This window comes from Leptosomus discolor, chromosome 5, assembly GCF_034619465.1.
Source record: "Leptosomus discolor isolate bLepDis1 chromosome 5, bLepDis1.hap2, whole genome shotgun sequence".
NCBI lineage: Eukaryota > Metazoa > Chordata > Aves > Leptosomiformes > Leptosomidae > Leptosomus > Leptosomus discolor.
This window is the reverse complement of record NC_141395.1, coordinates 45,362,219-45,380,789: the sequence shown is the minus strand read 5'-3', so window position 1 is coordinate 45,380,789 and position 18,571 is coordinate 45,362,219. Positions and strand designations below refer to the sequence as shown.

The 18,571-nt window shown below is 40.2% G+C and overlaps 1 protein-coding gene across 1 annotated transcript in view; it reads left to right on the top strand.

The window, feature by feature from the left end:
- The window catches only part of CPA6 (carboxypeptidase A6), an 88,819-nt gene that overhangs the window by 39,753 nt on the left and 30,495 nt on the right, over positions 1–18,571 (top strand). Inside the window, exons 2-5 of the mRNA XM_086466008.1 lie at positions 562–637; positions 13,746–13,870; positions 17,323–17,437; positions 18,310–18,411. Of these exons, the coding sequence (XP_086322134.1) occupies positions 562–637; positions 13,746–13,870; positions 17,323–17,437; positions 18,310–18,411 (418 nt within the window). The remainder of the gene's footprint in view (positions 1–561; positions 638–13,745; positions 13,871–17,322; positions 17,438–18,309; positions 18,412–18,571) is intronic.

The following is an 18,571-nucleotide window of genomic DNA, read 5'->3' as shown; positions in this document are numbered from 1 at the left end:
GGGGTAATGGTTTCAAACTGAAAGAGGGGAGATTTAGATTAGATAGTAGGAAGAAATTCTTCACTGTGAGGGTGGTGAGACACTGGAACAGGTTGCCCAGAGAAGCTGTGACTGCCCCCTCCCTGGCAGTGTTCAAGGCCAGGCTGGATGGGGCTTGGAGCAACCTGGTCTAGTGGAAGGTGTCCCTGCCCATGGCAGGGGGGTTGGAACTAGATGGTCTTTAAGGTCCTTTCCAGCCCAAACCATTCTATGATTCTATGATCTGAGGCAGATGCTCGGTATGGAAGATGTCAGCCTGAATGTTTTAAATTAGGAGGAGCGAACAAAAGTATTTACATAAAAACAGAGGGTCAAGCTGGCACTCTGATAAAATAAAGAGCAAATCATTTCTATGGAAGTGCATAATCCAGGGAGCAAGTTTAGAAGCAGAGCTCCAGTTCACCCAACATTTTACAGATGCTGAAAACAAGCACAGCTATAGTACCTGTTTGAACCTATTTACTGTTGCATTGTGCTGCTGCAGAGTCTTAAAGTGTCAATTCAATGTTCTGTTATTGGCAGTGATAAAGTCATACGAGTTGTTCCTGAGAGCCAGAGGGAAACACAGATCCTGAGGGCTGCATTTAACAGACTTAAGGTGAGTTTAATTGTTTTCATCTTCTTTTTCTGACCTTTGTTGAAGAATGCAGTGGGTTAACTGACATGCCTTTCATTTGGCACTTTATTTTAAGCTATTTTACACTCTGGAAAGCAGGCTTTACCCATTAAATTCCTAATTTCTCAATAAAATAGCGTAGGAATTAGATTCATCATGCCTGACAATTTTAACAAGAAGCATTGCCCTAAAATGATATAGGGGCCACACTTGAAAACTTTTTTTCTTCACTCTTCCACTTCTTGCTAGCATACATAGTTGCATGCTTCATTGTCTGGCTGATGGTTTTATTTAAAACACTGAGTTAATTGAAGATGTGAACACATACAGGAACAGGGAGAAGGAAGTGGCTTCAGTTTGGGAATGTCTCTGGCAGAATAATTTTCTAGAGGCAGTTGAGAGTGTGTCTACGAGATTCACTAGCAAGCCACAAATTCTTCCCCAGCCTTTTCGTGCAGATATAAATGGAAAGCAATAGTGCCAGTGTAGCAGCGCAGTGCAAGAGCACTCTGCAGCATGCTGCTTTGCCAGCAGAGCTAATAAAGGCACGAGCAGTCTTTCCACTGGAGGATGGGAAGTACCTGTGAGCCAGGTCTCTGGCCCCTGCAACACCATGGAAAGAACTGCACCATGCATATCCACTGCCCTTAGGCACTGGAGGGTGGACAAGCCTCATTAATAGTCACCAAAACAAGCCTAACCAGAGCAGAACCACATGCTGGAAATAAAAACATGATCACTGTATTGAGTTTGTTCCAGGAGGTGAACACAAGTCCTGGGCTCTGCCTCTTCCCCTGTGGGGGCCCATACTCTGCTTGAGCACAGTGGGCAATAGTTGACTTCTCCCTGTACCTATGAAGGTAAAGGAGTTTGATGGGCAGCCTTACAGGCAGCATGGGCACAAGCAAAAGTCATTTGGCACAACAAACTCAAGCCTTCATTTGTGTCTGGCTGAAAAGAGCTGTATGGGCATAGACAAAGGAACACGTTGGTAACTTTGACAGTCCTGTGACATATAGGTTTGGGTCACAGCAGAACACCAGTGGTACCAAAGTGGTAGGAGCATGTGCAAAACGTCTGGGCTACTCACTGCTTTCAACTCCAGCAAACTATTAGGCAGTCTGCAATGTATCTCTGTCTTCATTGTTCAAACCTCATGTAAATGATTGTGTTCTCACTGAGGCAAAGAATGAAGGTGTGTATAATTTTCTAGTCCAATAGCTAACATCTGGGATACGAGTAAATCAAATCTCAGTCCACATACCAAATCAAACAAAATGAAGATGAGCTCTTACACCCTCCTGAAAAGCATTCCATCTTTCAGTTATGTTGAAGCTTTTTAAGTAGGAAGTCTGAGGCTGTCTTCATCACCTCTGCATTTCTTAACGATATGTTCGGTTAGTTCCCAACTCAAGATGCTATCTTTTGTAAATCCCATTCTCAAGACATCCAACCTACGCATATGTTGCATGAGGAATTTCAATATACAACAGAGGCGGTGTTGCAATGCTATGTGTTATAGCACTTTGTACTGTGATGCCCAGCTGTCCTAAAGAATATTGTCTTATGCTTGTTTCTGCAGTGCTTACTAAGGGCCTGACCCGCAACTGTGAATGTTATTCTAATACCTCAAAAAGGATAATGTTTTACTCCCAATTAGGAAAAAAAAACCCTAACCATAAACCCAAGAAATACATGGGGAAGCTGGTTTTTGCATTAATTTCTTCCCCCTGGGTGCTGGAACATAAAGAGGGAGCATATGTGGTTTTTTTCCTTTCTCCTCATATTGCAAACCCTGTGAAGCAAAAGGGTTACTCGCCTTCCTGCAACTGTTTCTCATTACAGAGCTCCCTTAGGCTCCCAGATAGAGATTCCTTCACCTAATTCCATCAAAGTGGGAGCAGTAGAAACTTGAATACATAATAGCAAGCTATAACTCTGAGAGCAGGATAATAAAATTTTGGCAAACTGCATCGGAATCTGACTAGTTAATTAGAAAGTGATTGATTCTGATGAGGTACCAAGCTGAGGAAGTTGAAGGGAAGATTCAAAAAAGAGTGAGTATTGACACCCAGTTTCATGAAAACAGACTGGGTTTGGCTGCATTTCAGGTCTTAGGGCTCTTCTACGTGCAACTGCTTCATTGCCCACCTACATGGGGTCAGACAGAAAGAGACACCTGGGGAGCTAATGAGTAATGGATGTGTTTAACGTTAACTTATCATTATCTTTTCCCCCCAAAAAAATATAATCTCAAGTTATTCACTCATGAAGGAGTGGATCAACAATGACACTTCTTAGAAGTGCCAAGTACTCACAATGTCAGCAAAAGTCAGTAGTCATGAGCCCCTCTGAAGAACCGTGTATTTAGAGTTGTGCAGTTTTTTAAATCTCCATGTCCTTCCCCCGCCCTCAGACTTCCAGAGTTGCAAACTCAACTGACAGTGGACTTGCATTCAACTTTTTAAACATGAATCTTTAAGCACAATGCTGATAATGTGCTCAGGAGAAAATAGAAGACAGTGCACCAAAAAACCCCAATAGTGCAAAATGAGCTACAAACAAATCCCAGATATAGTGCCATTGCTGTCTTAACACAGTATGACTGACAAATGAGATATGAACAGGGAGGGTCAACAGAGAGATACAGATTGCTGTAATTACAGGTATTGTGCTTTGGATTTTTACATTTTAGAGTCAGAAAACCAGAATTGGTTTAAGACACATCTCCCTTGAATCCGTTTTGGTTGGAGCAATAAATTAATACCAACCTGTCATATTACTCACATGTTCTGTTCCTCAAAGGAAGAATAAAGCTGGGACCAGGTTCCTTTGAAGACACAACAATTTTTTACCTAAATAACCATCAAATAGCACCAATTTTAACTTTTTTTTTTTTTTTTTCCAGAGAAAGTATTTTGGGATTAACTGCAAGTAGTGGTCTACTGAAGGACATTAATATTCTATTTAAAGCCATTTGAAGACTTTAACCTGAGTTATGATATGGCCTGATAGTATTCTCCACCGTTGTCAGTCTTAGAAGAACAAGAAAAGCTAGTGAAAATAAAAGTTGCATCACTTTAATTCTCAAAGTGAGAAGGATACCTGCACTTGGGTTTAAATTCAGACATACTTTTCTCCACCCTGGCAAGTTGGTCTACTACAGATGAGGTATATTTCAAAGGTACCGAAAGTTATGCTCTCTAGTGATGTCAGGATTAGTCCTGAAACACAGAAAGAAGAAAGAAGAGATAGAGAAGAAACACAGAAATTGCAGTGCAAAAGTCAAGTTTGGGGAGCCCAGTTTGCCCTGAGTGTGATCCATGCATAACTTAAATGTTTTGTATAAATTCCCGGGACAATGCAAACACAGAGTAGATTCTGCACAAATGGATTGTATTTTCGCTGCAGGATTTCCATGCATACAGCAGACTATCTTTGCTGGCAAGGGAAAAACAAAGACAACCCCTCCTATCCCAGGCTCCTTCCTCAGTGTCTGGTGGAGGGAGCTTTACTATAGACTTGTGGTTGTCTGTATTTATTCCAGTCATTTCCTTCTGCTTTTAAAATCTACACTTGTAAGGCAGAATGACTTAGCCTTTGCCTCTGGCCTATCTTTCGTAATCTAAAGAACTGAAAGCAAAACTCATCTCTGTCCAGTTCAAATAAGCATATCCTTCTGAAGGGCTTTGTCACAAAGAAGTTTGAGAAAATTATCCTGATGGTCCTATTAGAAAGCAACATATTCCGGTGTCAGGCAGAGAATAAAGCAAATGCAGAGATATGCTTTTTTATCACCCATTGATTTGGACAAAGGGAAAAGAATCAGGAAGAAAATAAATGGGCACTGGAAAGAGTGATGGTGTATCTTTTCACTCATTTTGTTTTATCTGCCTGTTTCTTAATGTCTGTCCTTAACCACTGATTTTTCCTGAGTACATTTAATCATTTACAGTCTGCTCCAGCTGCTGTCTTTCAGAAAGAAACACCAGGGCTGTGGGGAAAGAAGTGGGGAGAGCTTTGCCTTCTGCCACGCTGAAGCCAGTGCCATAGAAGTCAGCAGGCTGCAAGGTCAATCCCTTTTGGGAAGAGGATCAGAGACAAAATGAATCCTTTCTTAAATGTGCATTTACAGTAACCTACACTGAGACATCCTTGAATTTGCGTGTATGTCTTGATGTATTCAAAGTATCTTAGAATATGCCCCCAGCAATTAACTTGTGCAGCAGCAACAAGCTAGCCACAGCATAAGCAACAAAACTCGTAGGAAGTGGATGACTGCTCAGGGGCTTTAGTCCGCGTGGAAACCTTTTGATGTCAAACAGGACTGCTCTTCTACCAATACCTGAGCTATAAGGTTAGTTTATACACTTTTACAGAAGGTTTAGTCCCTTCAGGCTTTTTAAGCTTAGCATCTGGAGCTTCTTAGGAGGCATATTTGCCCTTTTTTTAAAGAAAAAAAGTCTGTATAATGCTTAGTGTAATAAACCCATGAAACCTGCCTGAAGTGTATAGGCTCTGCTACGGTACAAATGCCATTCCCAATCCTGAGTGAATAATGGATAATAAATGTTTCATTTCAGACATTTAACTTTTGGCTTATGAATTGCCCAAAAGCAAATCACATTAGTCATAATCACTTGCTGAGTAATTTCCACAAATTAGTTTTGGTCTGTAGCTCCATTGCCCACAGTGCTTTGTTATTAATCATTATTATAAACTGCTTCCTTTGTTGGTTGGTTTGTAGGTGACACAATACTGCTTTTTTTCCCTAGTGGAGTGAACATAGCATGTAGACCTGCACTGCCGGTAAAAATAGCCAGCCCTACAGATTAAAATTTGTCCACTGTGAGTTCTGTAAAGTTGCTTAAACTTGCATGTATTCAACCAATAAACTCATCCACAGTAATGAAGCAAAAAGGAAGCCTAAACATACTGAGTCTGGTCAGCCACCATCCTGGCCTGCAAAGCAGCAGGTGGCTCTGGCCCTGACCGCTCCTGCCGCAGCCAGGCAGAGCAGGGTCCCCCACGCTTCCCCTGCCAGCCCCCCTCCTAAGGCCACAGTACCACTGGAACAGGGTCTCAGAAAGCTCTTATGCATCGTGCACTGCTGTGTATGCAACTGCTTCTCAGGGCGATACATGTCTGAGGTCATAAGAAATGAGGCAGGTGGGGAATAGTCATGGTCTTTTTCAAGGCAGGAGATGCCAGTTTCTGATTTTTACTAAGTGACAAAGGTTGTTGCAGCAGGGAGATGCCATCGGCATGCATACAGCAGCATGTATCTCATATCTCCAGCATGTTCCTACATCAAGTTTCTTTCAGTTTCTGTGGAGAAGAAAAATAAGAGCCTGGTGACTGTGCTTCCCACCAGCAGCACCACTCCACACCCTTGAACACGTTTTGCACAGTTCCTGTGCCAAAGACCACTGGAGCAGAAACAATGGTGAGTATGACAGGGGTAAATGATGGTGGAGCTCCTCCTCCAACTTGCATGTAAGAGGACAAGTATGTTCCATAGGAGTGCTAAGGAACATTTTCATGTGGTTGTAATAGACTGAAATCCAGCAAATTCTTTAGCAATTCAAGTATAAACTCATATAGTTATTTATTTTTCTAGCTATAGATTACTGGCACAATTTTTGGATTGGCTGCTGCTCTAACGCAATCACAGACCCCGATCTTAAATTTCATATGTTCTGCTGCGGTCCTTTGCTCTTATAAATACTCTTTTTTAGAAATATGGTACAAACCTTTGTTCCTGACCCCGTGTTTTAAGACCAGAAATATATTTTTTTCAGGTTCACTGTTTCACACTAATCATTTGCAAATTATTACAGTAATCAACAAACAAAAGAGAAATATTTAGGATGATAGTACCACAGTGACCTGAGAATGACAGAACTGCCCGCTCTCTGTCTCCCAGAGCTCTTGTCCATCTGTTATCCCTCTACCTCATACACCTCTCCAATGATTAGCTATTGTCTCCTACTCTTTCTTGTTTAGGAGACAATTTGAGGAGCCTGTTGTTGATTTATGAGCCCTTTCATGGTTTTCATTCTGTTGGACCTGACTGACAAAAACAGATGTCACATTCCCAAGTGCTTTGCAAAGAAACCAGGATTTGCTCAGGTCCTCAGACCCAGCAGATTCTGTTTATCTGCTCTGGATTTTTCCTTTGTAAGTGTTATTTTTGAAGCACTACTTCATTTGAGCCTTGACTGATAACTTCTGCTCCATCAGTGATCTGCAGGCATTTTTTATCACGTACGCCTGATGGGGATCAGGGCTGTTTGTATAGGTAGCAAAGAAGCTACTGCTCTGTGAACATTCCTGGCATAATAAGAGTTAGACTGCTCATTCTTCAGTAGCTTTTACAAAAGAAATTCCTGGGTACAGCCAGGCATTTCTTTAACTTTGGGAGGAGCCAGCCTAGCAGGCCTTGAAGGCAAAGCTCCATTCCCTTTTGTTTGTTTTCTAGCCCCTACAGCAGCTACTTATCTATTGGAATCCCTGAATTGATCCTGTCATTGCAGTTCAGGGAATCAGAAAAATATCTTATAGGGGAAAAGGATCACTTAGCTATAAATCTGATAGTTTACAGATCCATAGGCAAATGCTGAAAAAGGCTTCAGAGAACAAAAGCCCGTCTGGAGATGTAGTAAGAAAGCCTGTCAGCCCAAATGGAGCTATTCCTACTTTGCAAAGGGAAAGAATTAGCTCAGTAGCCAGGTCTGTGTGCATTTTACTTTGGATATACAGCAAATATGTCTCTGTGGCCAGATGCTTTAGTCATCAGTCCAGATTTTACCCTAACTCATAGTTAGGATTCCAGTCAGATAAGTGTAGACTATTTCAGATACACAGGGAACATCAGGTGACAACAGAGGTTATTCATTAATATATCTGAATACGTGTCTGTAAACCACTTGCCAGGCTCAGAAGGAAAAAGTTGTTCCAGGAAAGCTTTAGTAGGAAGATGAAACAGGAACAGGGGATCCCAGGTAGTGAGTGTATTTTTCTCACAAGACTCAGAAAGCATGGGAGGAATCTGCTGCTTCTTCTGCTGGTGAGGAAGCCCAAGTCCAAGCTCAACAAAGTCCTCACCACAACCCCAGTGGGAGCAGGATCAGACCCAGAGCTTACTAATCTGTTTCTCATGCAGTGAAGCAACAACTACAAAATGAACCAAGCCATAAATAGTTTAATAAGAAACAAAATAGGGGTTTAGTTGGGTTTTTTTAATGAGTCTGCTAAAGACTGTTTCACGTCTTTCAAATATACTTAGCCCAGTGGCATCTGTACTTGTAAGAACGGATATTCAATTACTGCATAATTGTGTATGAGTTTGTCCTCAGTGACTCGCTTGAGGAATAACCTACAAGTTCTCATCTGTAGTGTAGGGCCCTGTGTAAAATTATATCAGTGTAAGTAGAGTGGCAAGAGCATTACTGTGTTATAGTTCCACAAAGATCTGCAAGACTCAAAACTTCAAGCTGTGCATTGTTCACATTCAGTTCCTGACTGTGTTATGGCTACTGCAATCCCGTGAATCAAACCCAATTTATTGGCACAATTATTCTTACCAGCCTCACTGAAGAGCAAATAAATACTGAAAAGTCAGACCCAATTAAATGTCTAGAGTGGTCAATCAGAAACTTAAATTACTTTGCACCAGCAACTAGGACTACCTTGTAAGTCCTTCTAGAAAGCACAGGGAGTCCCGCATTTAATTGCCACTGGACCTTTTTGCCGCACATAAAGGGCAGCTGAAGGAGATTTGCAGTCAGGACTGTCAATTAAGTTCCTTAATTGGCAGAGGCAAGTGAGGATGAAATCAGTCCTGACCCTGAAAATATTTGCAAGGGTGAAGAAATTAGAAAGGAGCAGTTCTACTTTTTCCAGGTGAACTACAGCACAGCTATAATTATCCACCAGTGTCAGTCAATGGGAGTTATTCTTCCTTCATTATTTTTTTGCAAATGGACTGACAGAACCCTAAAATTCTGTTGCACACTATATATGTGCATGCAAGGGATGTTTGTGTACATACATATGTGACTATATTTCTTGTGCATTATGTGATTAAGCCTCTGGTAGTCAGATCTCTGACAATACCAGTGAGACTAGAGCAGTTTCTGTTTCTTCTGGTTTCTACCTGCTACTATCGTTTTTCTGATTTAAAACATATCTAATGGGTGTCAGGTCTGCTTAGGGTGTTTATGTGTCTCTACATGAGCACATGGATGTAAATGGAAAACCCATACATCCTGAAAAAGCCCATGACACGCTAATAGAGCCCATGAGCAAAAAGCATTCCTACATTACTGTCTGCACATTCCCTTTTACCAGAGGCTCAGGAGTGCCCAGCCATTTCAACAGATGGCATCATGACAATAATTGTATTCTCAACATTACAGCTGACAGCATTTCTTAAAGAAATCTGTTCATAGTGATGTTAAGGACAAGGCCAGCTTTGGCCCATGAATTGCTCTAGACAACTCAAGTATAAAAACTAGAATTGCTAGGTAATAAAGCGTAACAAAATTACTGTCTTTGTGGGATATAACACAGATAAATCATATAAACAATTTTGTCCAGATACTAAGTGTAAATTATGGCAGAGTTATTCTAGTTATTTTCAATTACAAACATCAATCATCTCTTTTGATCAATACACAATCACAGACCTGATGAGAGTGCTAAGCATCTTCCTTTCAGGCTAAATGGAAGAAGAAATGAAACTCATGTTTACAAAAGGGTAGTGAGGAACGACTGGAGGCTACTGCCCAAGAAAATGGTTTTAATTACAACGTATGAGCCAGACTAAGCCCTGTGGTCTAAAGAAGCTGGAGATTTCTTTCAGTGACTTGAATGAAAAACATGACTGTGGGATTTATGCAGCTATGAATGTGTCCCTAGGGAAAAGCAAGGAGAATCCTTTCTTGTCAGGCTCGCTTTCCACGGTACAGAACGAGCTGGAGGAAGACCTGGAACTAGTGAAGAAAAAAAACCCCTGCTCTGGTTTCTGTCTTGGCAGGGCAACAGAGCTTTGTGTACACCATTTGTGATATGTAGGATTATACCAACGAAATGTTTGTATTCTTAGAAAATTATTTTTAATTTTGGAAGAAATTCTGAATTCTCTTAGATCAGCACCCAAATCTTTTAAAAATATTTGTCCCTTTGCCTCATGCTGACTTTTCGTCACCATACTGACCAAAAGCTAGAAACATGACTAATGAGTTCAGGGTTGCTGTAGTTTGGCAGATGTCCAGGTAAGAGCTGATAAATTTATACTTTTGAGCTGTCTTTAACATCTCAGTTTTAAGTGAAACTGCCTACAAGGAAACTCAAAGAGTGTTGGCTTTCTTAAGCACAAGTTGAATCCCAGGGACTTTTATGAGACAAGTGAAGTTGAAAAAAAGCATGTACAGTTAAAAAAGAATACTTTTACCATGTAGTCACGATTAATAATCTCTTACACCTTCTTTGTTAAATAAAGCATAATGTGTTTAAATTCTCTGGGAAAAGGGAGCTGTCCGTATGCTTTTGCATACTATTTCTTCTCATAGAAAGCAAGTCAGGATGACTGTGCTTTCAGTGAGATTCTGGGAAAGAGCATTCGCTGGACATCTGCAGAGCCACCCTGAGAACAGGTACCTGGAGTCACCCCTGAGTGCAGTAGCAGGTGCCGAGTAATTGGTCTCCAGGTGTCAAGTCTGAGCCTGCTGAAAAATCCTGCCTGGGCTCTGCTTATTTTCCAGAGGCTTAAAACATTCTGAGACCCTCTAAAAGCAACCTGCGGCCTGACAGGAAAAGATGTGCAAAGGAGACCGTTCTGCAAAGGAGATGAGAGTATCTAGGTTTGCAGATGTCTGAAGCATGTCTCTTTTCCTCTAGCCTCAAGATACCAGGTGAATTTTGAGGTTCAAATATTTGGCTTTGCATACAGGGGTGGTTCTGTAGGGTCTGCATCTGTTCATTTTGTAGCTGGAAAATCATCCCCCCCCACCTAGCAAATCTCACTACTCACACAGCAAAGAAATGTCTTTTGGCACAGACTGGTACACTGTCCGTAATACTATATAATAGCTAATGTAGAATGTGGGGCGGGTAACAACATCCCATCGCAGATAGTAAAGAGGATAAGAGAACAATTAATACCACTATCACTCTCTAGCCAGCGATGCCCAGCATGGAAATCCAAGGCATGCTTGCCAGAGGAACGGTGCTGAAGGAAGAGTGATGACTCCAACAGAGCCCTCAGTATCCATGGGAGATGCAATGATGAAGTCTCCTAAAGGTGACAGTTGGAAAGGAATAGTTGGGCTTGCTCAGTCCAAACATACCTGCTCTAAAATCCGTCTTCTGTTTATCAGTTTTCACGCGCTGTCTCTATGTCGTGCCAAGGACAGGCTGAAAGCTGCAATATAAATAAGATGTCTGTTGGAGAAATGTGTTTCTTGTTACATGCTTTATGAAGCAAAATCAAGTCAGCAATTGAAGTGATGCTCTGGACAGCGCAGGTAACATCTCCCAGATGAGCACTGAATGCTTTGTTTACATTGCAAAGGCTGAGAAATGGGACTCACATGAAACAGGAAACTGAGCCGAAGAGAAGTGATTCGCATTCTAAAAATGGGATTTTTTTGTCTCACTTCCAGAACAATGACAGGAGTGAAATACTGCATTTTCATCAAAAGAGGATAGTAGTGTGCAATATACCACTGATTTCATTAGCCAAAGAAGATTGCTTCTGGTTTTGGTATTCCCTTGCAGCCAGTAATGTGAGGGACAATTAGAATACCTCAGAGATTAAAAAGCTTGGTGATGGTGTAACCAATAGTGTGAACATTGGTTGATTTATCCCCTCCACAATGATGGAGAAATTCACCAAAATTAATCCTGACTAACTATCAAGAACAAAGACAAGTTTCAGGTGTATCTCAATTGTGGTTTTTTTTTTTTCCTTTTTTTAAACTTCTATTTCCAGTTTTGTGTGCTTAGATATTGCAGTTGGCCAGGAAACACTTTCATTTCAGTTGCTTTTGACTTGTGTATAACATTTTGTTGGTTTTAAAAAGATGGCTCAAGCTGGGCTGATTGATACACTGTTACTCCAAGAGCAACAGATTTACCCTCTGTGATGTGTATTTTTAGGTATAAATTGTAAAAGTCAAATACGTATTTCTAATTAACCATATGTGAAATCAACCATGTTGAATTAGGGGGGCATTTCACTGGATGCCTATAATTAATCAAAATACGAAAGACAGATAAACTAACAAACATAAGGTGTTAGCGCAGTGAGAGGATCTTTATTTATAAGCTGCATTTAGCACCATTTAATTCATGAGTTCAACTTCTACTGACCATCTGTCATAGCTGCTGTCAGCTTCACAAGCCTCCTGAACTTTGCCAGTCCTGGTGTTAGACTGCAAAAGGTGTTGCACCCACCCAACACTATCACATGGAGCTATAGACCATATTGTGGCGGCATGAAACAAAGAGTGGTTTCGGCAGAAGAGTCTGCCCCTGTGTTTCAGTTTTTCTCCTTTTTTGGATTCTCCTTTAATTGGATTAACTGGACTAAAGTCACTAGTGCTTGAAGATGTAGCATCAACTTCAGTGTTAGATGTCTTCTTGGTAAACAGAATTTTCTTAGTGAGGGCCATTTGAGACATGGTGGGAACTAAACACCTGTTGCAAGATTGTACTCTTCTTGAACAAGGTTCATGGCAAGACCAGGTGAAATGCGTTCGATATTTCAAAAATACCTTGTGTGGTATAGAAGAAGTCAGGAGCTTTTAAAATACGGATTATAAATACCTTCTCAGAAATCTGGAAAGCAGGTAAGGCAAGGGATGCTCGTGAGCTGTATCCACAACTTTCGTCAATGCAGCCTAGCATAGGTTATTGCAATAAAGTTCAAAAGATATTTTTCAAGTATTAATTCTTTTTCAATTCCCTTTAAGAAATGTGGGGACATAGTAGTCCCTATCAATTCCCCTCTTTGTATTCAGCTCACAAACTTACATATTTTTAAGGCCTGTGGATCTTGACATGCATATTTGTCGCATTGACACAGAGGTTGTTGCTGAGACTTCTTTCCATAGTCTTCTGTGACTATCCAGCAGCTCTGGGAAGAGGTTTGTTAACTTGTGTTCTCACCACTGTCTCCACACTGGCTGAGGAGGAACTGTTCTCACCTCTGTTGGAGAGTATGTGTGTCTGTTGTTGGTACAGCTGAGCAGTATAACACCATTTTGCTACAGGGTGCAGAACACTATGTTTTAAATTCCTGTTTGCAAACTTTCTTGATTTCTTGAAAATTCATGTTCTGGGCTAACATTTTCAAGTGTATTTCAGATTTGGCAACGAAAGAGAGTAAAAATTAACAAGAATCATCTCTTACGTATGCGCAGATACAGATAGCACGTTATGTGGTATCACAAATGTGGTATCATTTAGCAGCTATCTTTTTTTACAAGATTGCAATAATTTGATTATCTTAATCCTGTTATTTTGACATTTCATGTAAAATTATTGGGTAGATCACAGCTTCCTTCATAGTATTGGTGACCTTCTGTTACTTGTATCTGATTTGCTTATTATCAAGAATAAGACTTGGGTACACTTTGCAAACAACACTGGTATGTGCTATGCTTTCTATCTCTCTTCAGTGTTCTTTTCTTCTACTGTCCTAGTGAACATAGAAAATACTTGTGAAATAAAAAAGACTCATGGACTCCATAGGAGCTAATACCTAGGGAATGTATAGTAGTCTGAGGAGGCGCATGAATTTGAAGGTAGCTTTTGATTCAAGCTGTTTGAGTAGACACATTACTGAGACGTTTCTCTCTTCCTGATGGCAAATCTCTCATGAGAGTTGTGGTGGTGAACTGGACGCAATCATTCCTCAAAATCTGCTCCATTAGCATAGATCTCAAGCTGGGCCAGCCAATACAATTTGATTGTCTATACCATGCCTAGAGTGTTTGCCTACATAGCTTCAAGCATGCCATCTCCTGGATTTCCCCACCTACACTGAATGCATATGAATTACAGGTTGGTTCCTGCACTACAGGTGGACTTGTGGCAGCCCAGCAGCCCCTTCCACATCGTTGAAGGTACTGTCACCGACGTGCGAGTATCACAGAACACATCCCAAAGTCTGCTGCCGTACCTCCAGCAAGCAAACATCCAGTACACGTAAGCCCACGCTTCGCTTTCTGTGCCTCACTCTAGAGATCTGGCCTCCAAGGCAGGTCTGCGTCTACCAAGCCAAGTGCGCTTGAAAATGCATTCCATATCATAGCAATTAGACTGGCATACAGCTAGTCATTGCCAAGAAAACAACCATTTTAATGGGAGAACAGAAAATCTCCCACAGGCAGGCAGTTTTAATTAAATGTCCTCCTTTGGAGTCAAGCTTAAGTGTTTTCAATGTATATGAAATCACATCTGTTGAGAAAGGGACAGTAATTGTTAATTCTATAGCTTGCTTTGCCTTTCTGTCTGTGTTTAATAGGAGCACGGTTTGTTTACAAGTGTGCTGCAAACTCGGAGGCAAGCCTCTTTCATGAATTATAAAGGCATGTACTGGTTCTGTTTTACAACTCTCCATTCCTTGTGATCCAACGCAAGTCATACAGAACAAACACACGCTAAGAATCACACATCATCTACAGTGTTCCTTAACAGCATTCAAGACAGTTTTGGAGTATACTTATTGTTTCGTATTTATAAATATGATATACTAGACAAGAGTAATGATCTTGCCATTAAAGCCTTTTCAGTGAGATGCTGAAGCATCTGAATAATCAGCTGATGAGTTATTTGAATTCTCAAACATTTGCTGAATAAAGCTCTACATGAGGCAATTTATATCTATTTCTCAGTGAGAAAAGGATGACACAAATCATATTGTATAATATATGTACTCTTACCAGAATTCCATTTTTATCATAAGAATGGTCTCTTACTAATTTGTCATTCTACAAATACAAAAACAAACATAAGGAAATTAATTACGCAGGCCTGGTAGCTGAAGTTCGGAGTAACTTTCACATGGGTTCAGCACTGCTTCAGTTTTGTTTGTGTTTAAAAATGAGATGGGAATTTCTGTAATTGTTTTCCTGTGCTTACACAAAAAACGTTCCCTAATTACTCACCCCGGGAGTTGTATTTATGTCGGCTGCTGTTCCTGCTCACAGTAATCACCTTTAATGAAATGACAGAAGGCCATTTTATATGTATTATAAACACTCCCTGTGCTTGAAGACCTTTATTTAGGTTGCAGAGCAGAGTGTGCAAGGGCAAGGACTGCTAGAGCGAAGGGTCTCTGCAGTTCACCTGAATCAACGTGCTACAAATACTAGGACAACATTAGATTAATTTTCCACAGGGAAATGTCCTCTCTGACATTTGTCACACAAGCTCTGCACCATTAGAAGGAAGCCGGGTGGCACCTTGTCAGCTGCAGACTCTTTCTTTGCTCTCCCTCTCCATCTCCCTGCTGCCTGTTCTGGACTCCTTGTCTGCTGGGCTCCAGCCATCAGAAGCAAAACCCTGCAAAGCCTCAGACAAGCACGTGCTTGTCCTGACAAGCCTCCTGAGATCTGTAAGTCCACAAGAGCCAGCAGGAATAGCCATGAGAGGAGCGAGAGCTCTAGCCAGGGGCTGGCTGGGCACAGCACCGAGCTGAAGTGCAGCTCCACAGACAAGGGCAGAGGCACCAGGAAGGTTTAGTATAGGTCTTTTTCTCATGGCTGTTTTTCACATTATTTTATTTATTTATTTATTTTATTTTTTTCACACACTATTTGCAAAGGAGTTAAATTGCCACATCCCTTTTGGAACTGGAAAATGTGAGGGAAAGAGCATGTAAAACTTCAGTCTGACAGGGTGACACTTGCCTAAGTTATGACAAATTTCTAAAGCAGGAATTATTAAGCAGCTCCAATAATGAACAAGTTGACCAGCCCTTGCCTGTATGACAGGCTTATCAGTCCCAGTGTTTGACTTTATGACAAGAAGATGGTCATGAAAACAAGTCAGGCATCAGAGAAACTCTTGCTGCATCGACTTGCCTCGGTTGTAAGTTCTCTGGAAACGAAGCCACTTAGGTTGTATTCAGACCTGAGGGACTTAAGAGACTTTGTGTTATAAGAACACATAGTACACAGTCATTTAAGAGTAAAGAAAAATTATCAAATCTCATTTGGAATACAGACACATAAACGATCAGGAGTTGTGAAATTAAATCTGTTATTGTACAACTGAACAAACAGAGCTTGATCCTGGTAGGTGCTTACACTAATCAGGATTCAGCAAAGCAGGCAAGTAATTTTTTAACATATTAGATGTCCTAATGACTTTAATAAAAACGACTGCTTTAACTACAGGCTTAAATGCTTTACAGTACTGGTCTTAGAGTGTATAGCGCTTCACAAGTCAAGACTATAAGCCCTTAGTTCGCATAATGGAAGTTGCTGATGTAGAGGAATGTAATTCCTCATTATACAATTACTTCATTAATACATTTGAAGATGGAGATAACCTTTACTTTGATAACCTGATTATATGTAGGTAGACCTGTTATCTTTGAGGTACCTGCTGCACAGCTGAGTTAGGATTTCCTTCCATCTTTTTCCAATCATTGCAGCTAATGCTTATAAAACTTTAAAATGTTGCATGTGACCATCGTTTTACAGGAACAATGAATTAGTGATATGGTGATGACACATTGCCATGCTTGAGAAGAATGTGGTGCACAAGGATGGCAGTTTTACAGTGATGTAGTTACTGATGTCACTGACAATATTCCCAGCTCCTGATACTGTGTGATGGAAAGAATAGGTGCCTCAACTTCTTCAATATAATTCTTTTTAGTTGTTTTCTATATTATATTTTTAAATTTGGTTTTGCCATAACATAGGAAAGTTTTCAGCTTACACCACTGTTTCTGCATTTTGCTCACTGCAAAGAATCACTTTTTATGCACACATATTTAATTTTCACTTAGTATTGTTTCCTGGTTTTCCTGAGTTATTTTAAAATACCTGGCAGACAACTATTGCAGAGTAGATAATGTAAACAACAAACCACACTTAAGGTTTTTTCTTTGTTCATTGTTTGTTGTGTTTCAGACAGAATGATAATGCCGCCAAGTTCTTCATTTTTTTGTTTTGCTTCTACAAACTGTAGGTATATGTAATGTTCCATGCCAGTACAATAACTCCTGAGGGAATGTATGTGAATGTTTTTCTAAGCCTAAAAAGATTTTTCTTATGGTTTTGAAATCAATTTTTGAAGATCCATGATCACTTCATATAACTGGATTATAAAAGAAGACGGCAAATGCTGCTCCATAAAAAAATGAAAGTGGCTTCTTCTTCACATTTGCTACATTATTTACATCCTTCTGTTTTATTCGCTTAACAAGCTTATTATGTTTTTTGAAGGCACTGTTACAATTCAAAGCATCTGCAGTATTTATTTGGCAGCATATATTCAAATAAGCTTGAAGCACTCTATTGTCAAAGTAGTAATGTGAGGATGGTTTCACTCCTGCTATATTTTTTCTAAATGTGATTGTTGTTCTGCTTTAGCCTGTGTGTTCTACTAGTTTTTCAGTAATATCACTGTCTTTTTTTACCTAGGATTCTCATATCAGACCTACAGAAAGCAATAGAAAAGCAAACTGGACTGAAGTCATCGAGGAATCGAAGGTCCCTCTCTGGGTATAACTATGAAGTGTATCACTCCCTGGAAGAAGTATGTGAAAATTCATATTGTTCCTTTCATCCACTACACTGTTGTTTTTAATAAGGCTAAGATTTCATTCTCTCTACAAGTTACAGTTACCTGTTCATCTTCAGAAGTGTTATAAATGTTTCTTCTTCAAAAATAGGTACCTTCTTGAAAAGCTATATATTTTTAATATTTGTATTCAAGGCTTGTCTTTACATGTAACTATCTTTGACAGCTTCTGAGTTTTGTTTTTAAAGTAGGTCTTTTACTCTGATGGAATAAGAGATTTCAGTGAGTGATTAGTCTCACCAAGTCATTTAAGTAAGCAATATGAGTAAATGCCTAAGTATTTGCTCAAGAGGCCCAAAGACTTAAAAACACTTAGATACAACTTCATGTGTAAGGGATACTATCCTGGGTGATGGCTGGGTAAATAGTTTCCATTGATCTCAGTGTGCTCACATATATAATTTCTGTCTGCACCAAAACAAAGTCGCAAGGCTGAGCATGGAAGGTGCTGTACCTCAACAAGATCTGGTGCCTGTGAAGCAATTATTGCAGGGACCTTCTTTCTTCATATCATTAATATTTAGTGGGAATAGTGGATTAGCCCCATCCCCAGATTTTTGATGGACAGCTAGTGCATTCCAGTAATAGCCAACAATAAAATGGGGGAAAAGTCCCATATGACTGAAGGCTGCATCCAGCCTCTGGCCGTAGAGCTATCAGAGCCCAATGATAGTTCAAGTGTGAAAACGGAAAAATGAAAAAAGACCAAAAGAAAAACTACAGGAAAATCCAAAAACGTAGAGGACTGAGAGCAGACATTCATGTGCTATAGTTGCTTCCCATGAAATGCAAAGATTGAAGCACCAATTTTATTTCTGTATTTGCAGATCCAGGGTTGGATGCATCATCTGAATAAAACTCATTCAGATCTTGTTCACATGTTCTCTGTTGGAAAATCCTATGAAGGGAGACCACTGTTTGTACTCAAGGTAAAGACTAAGTAGTCGTTAATCAGACTTAAATCTGGCATCAGGGACAGTTTATTACTTATGTTATAGCATGTGCACTATAGAGACACAGGTTAACAGTGTTTCCTAAGGATGAGTTGCTAAGATCTAAATATCTCTCTGGATGTCATCACAGAAGCAC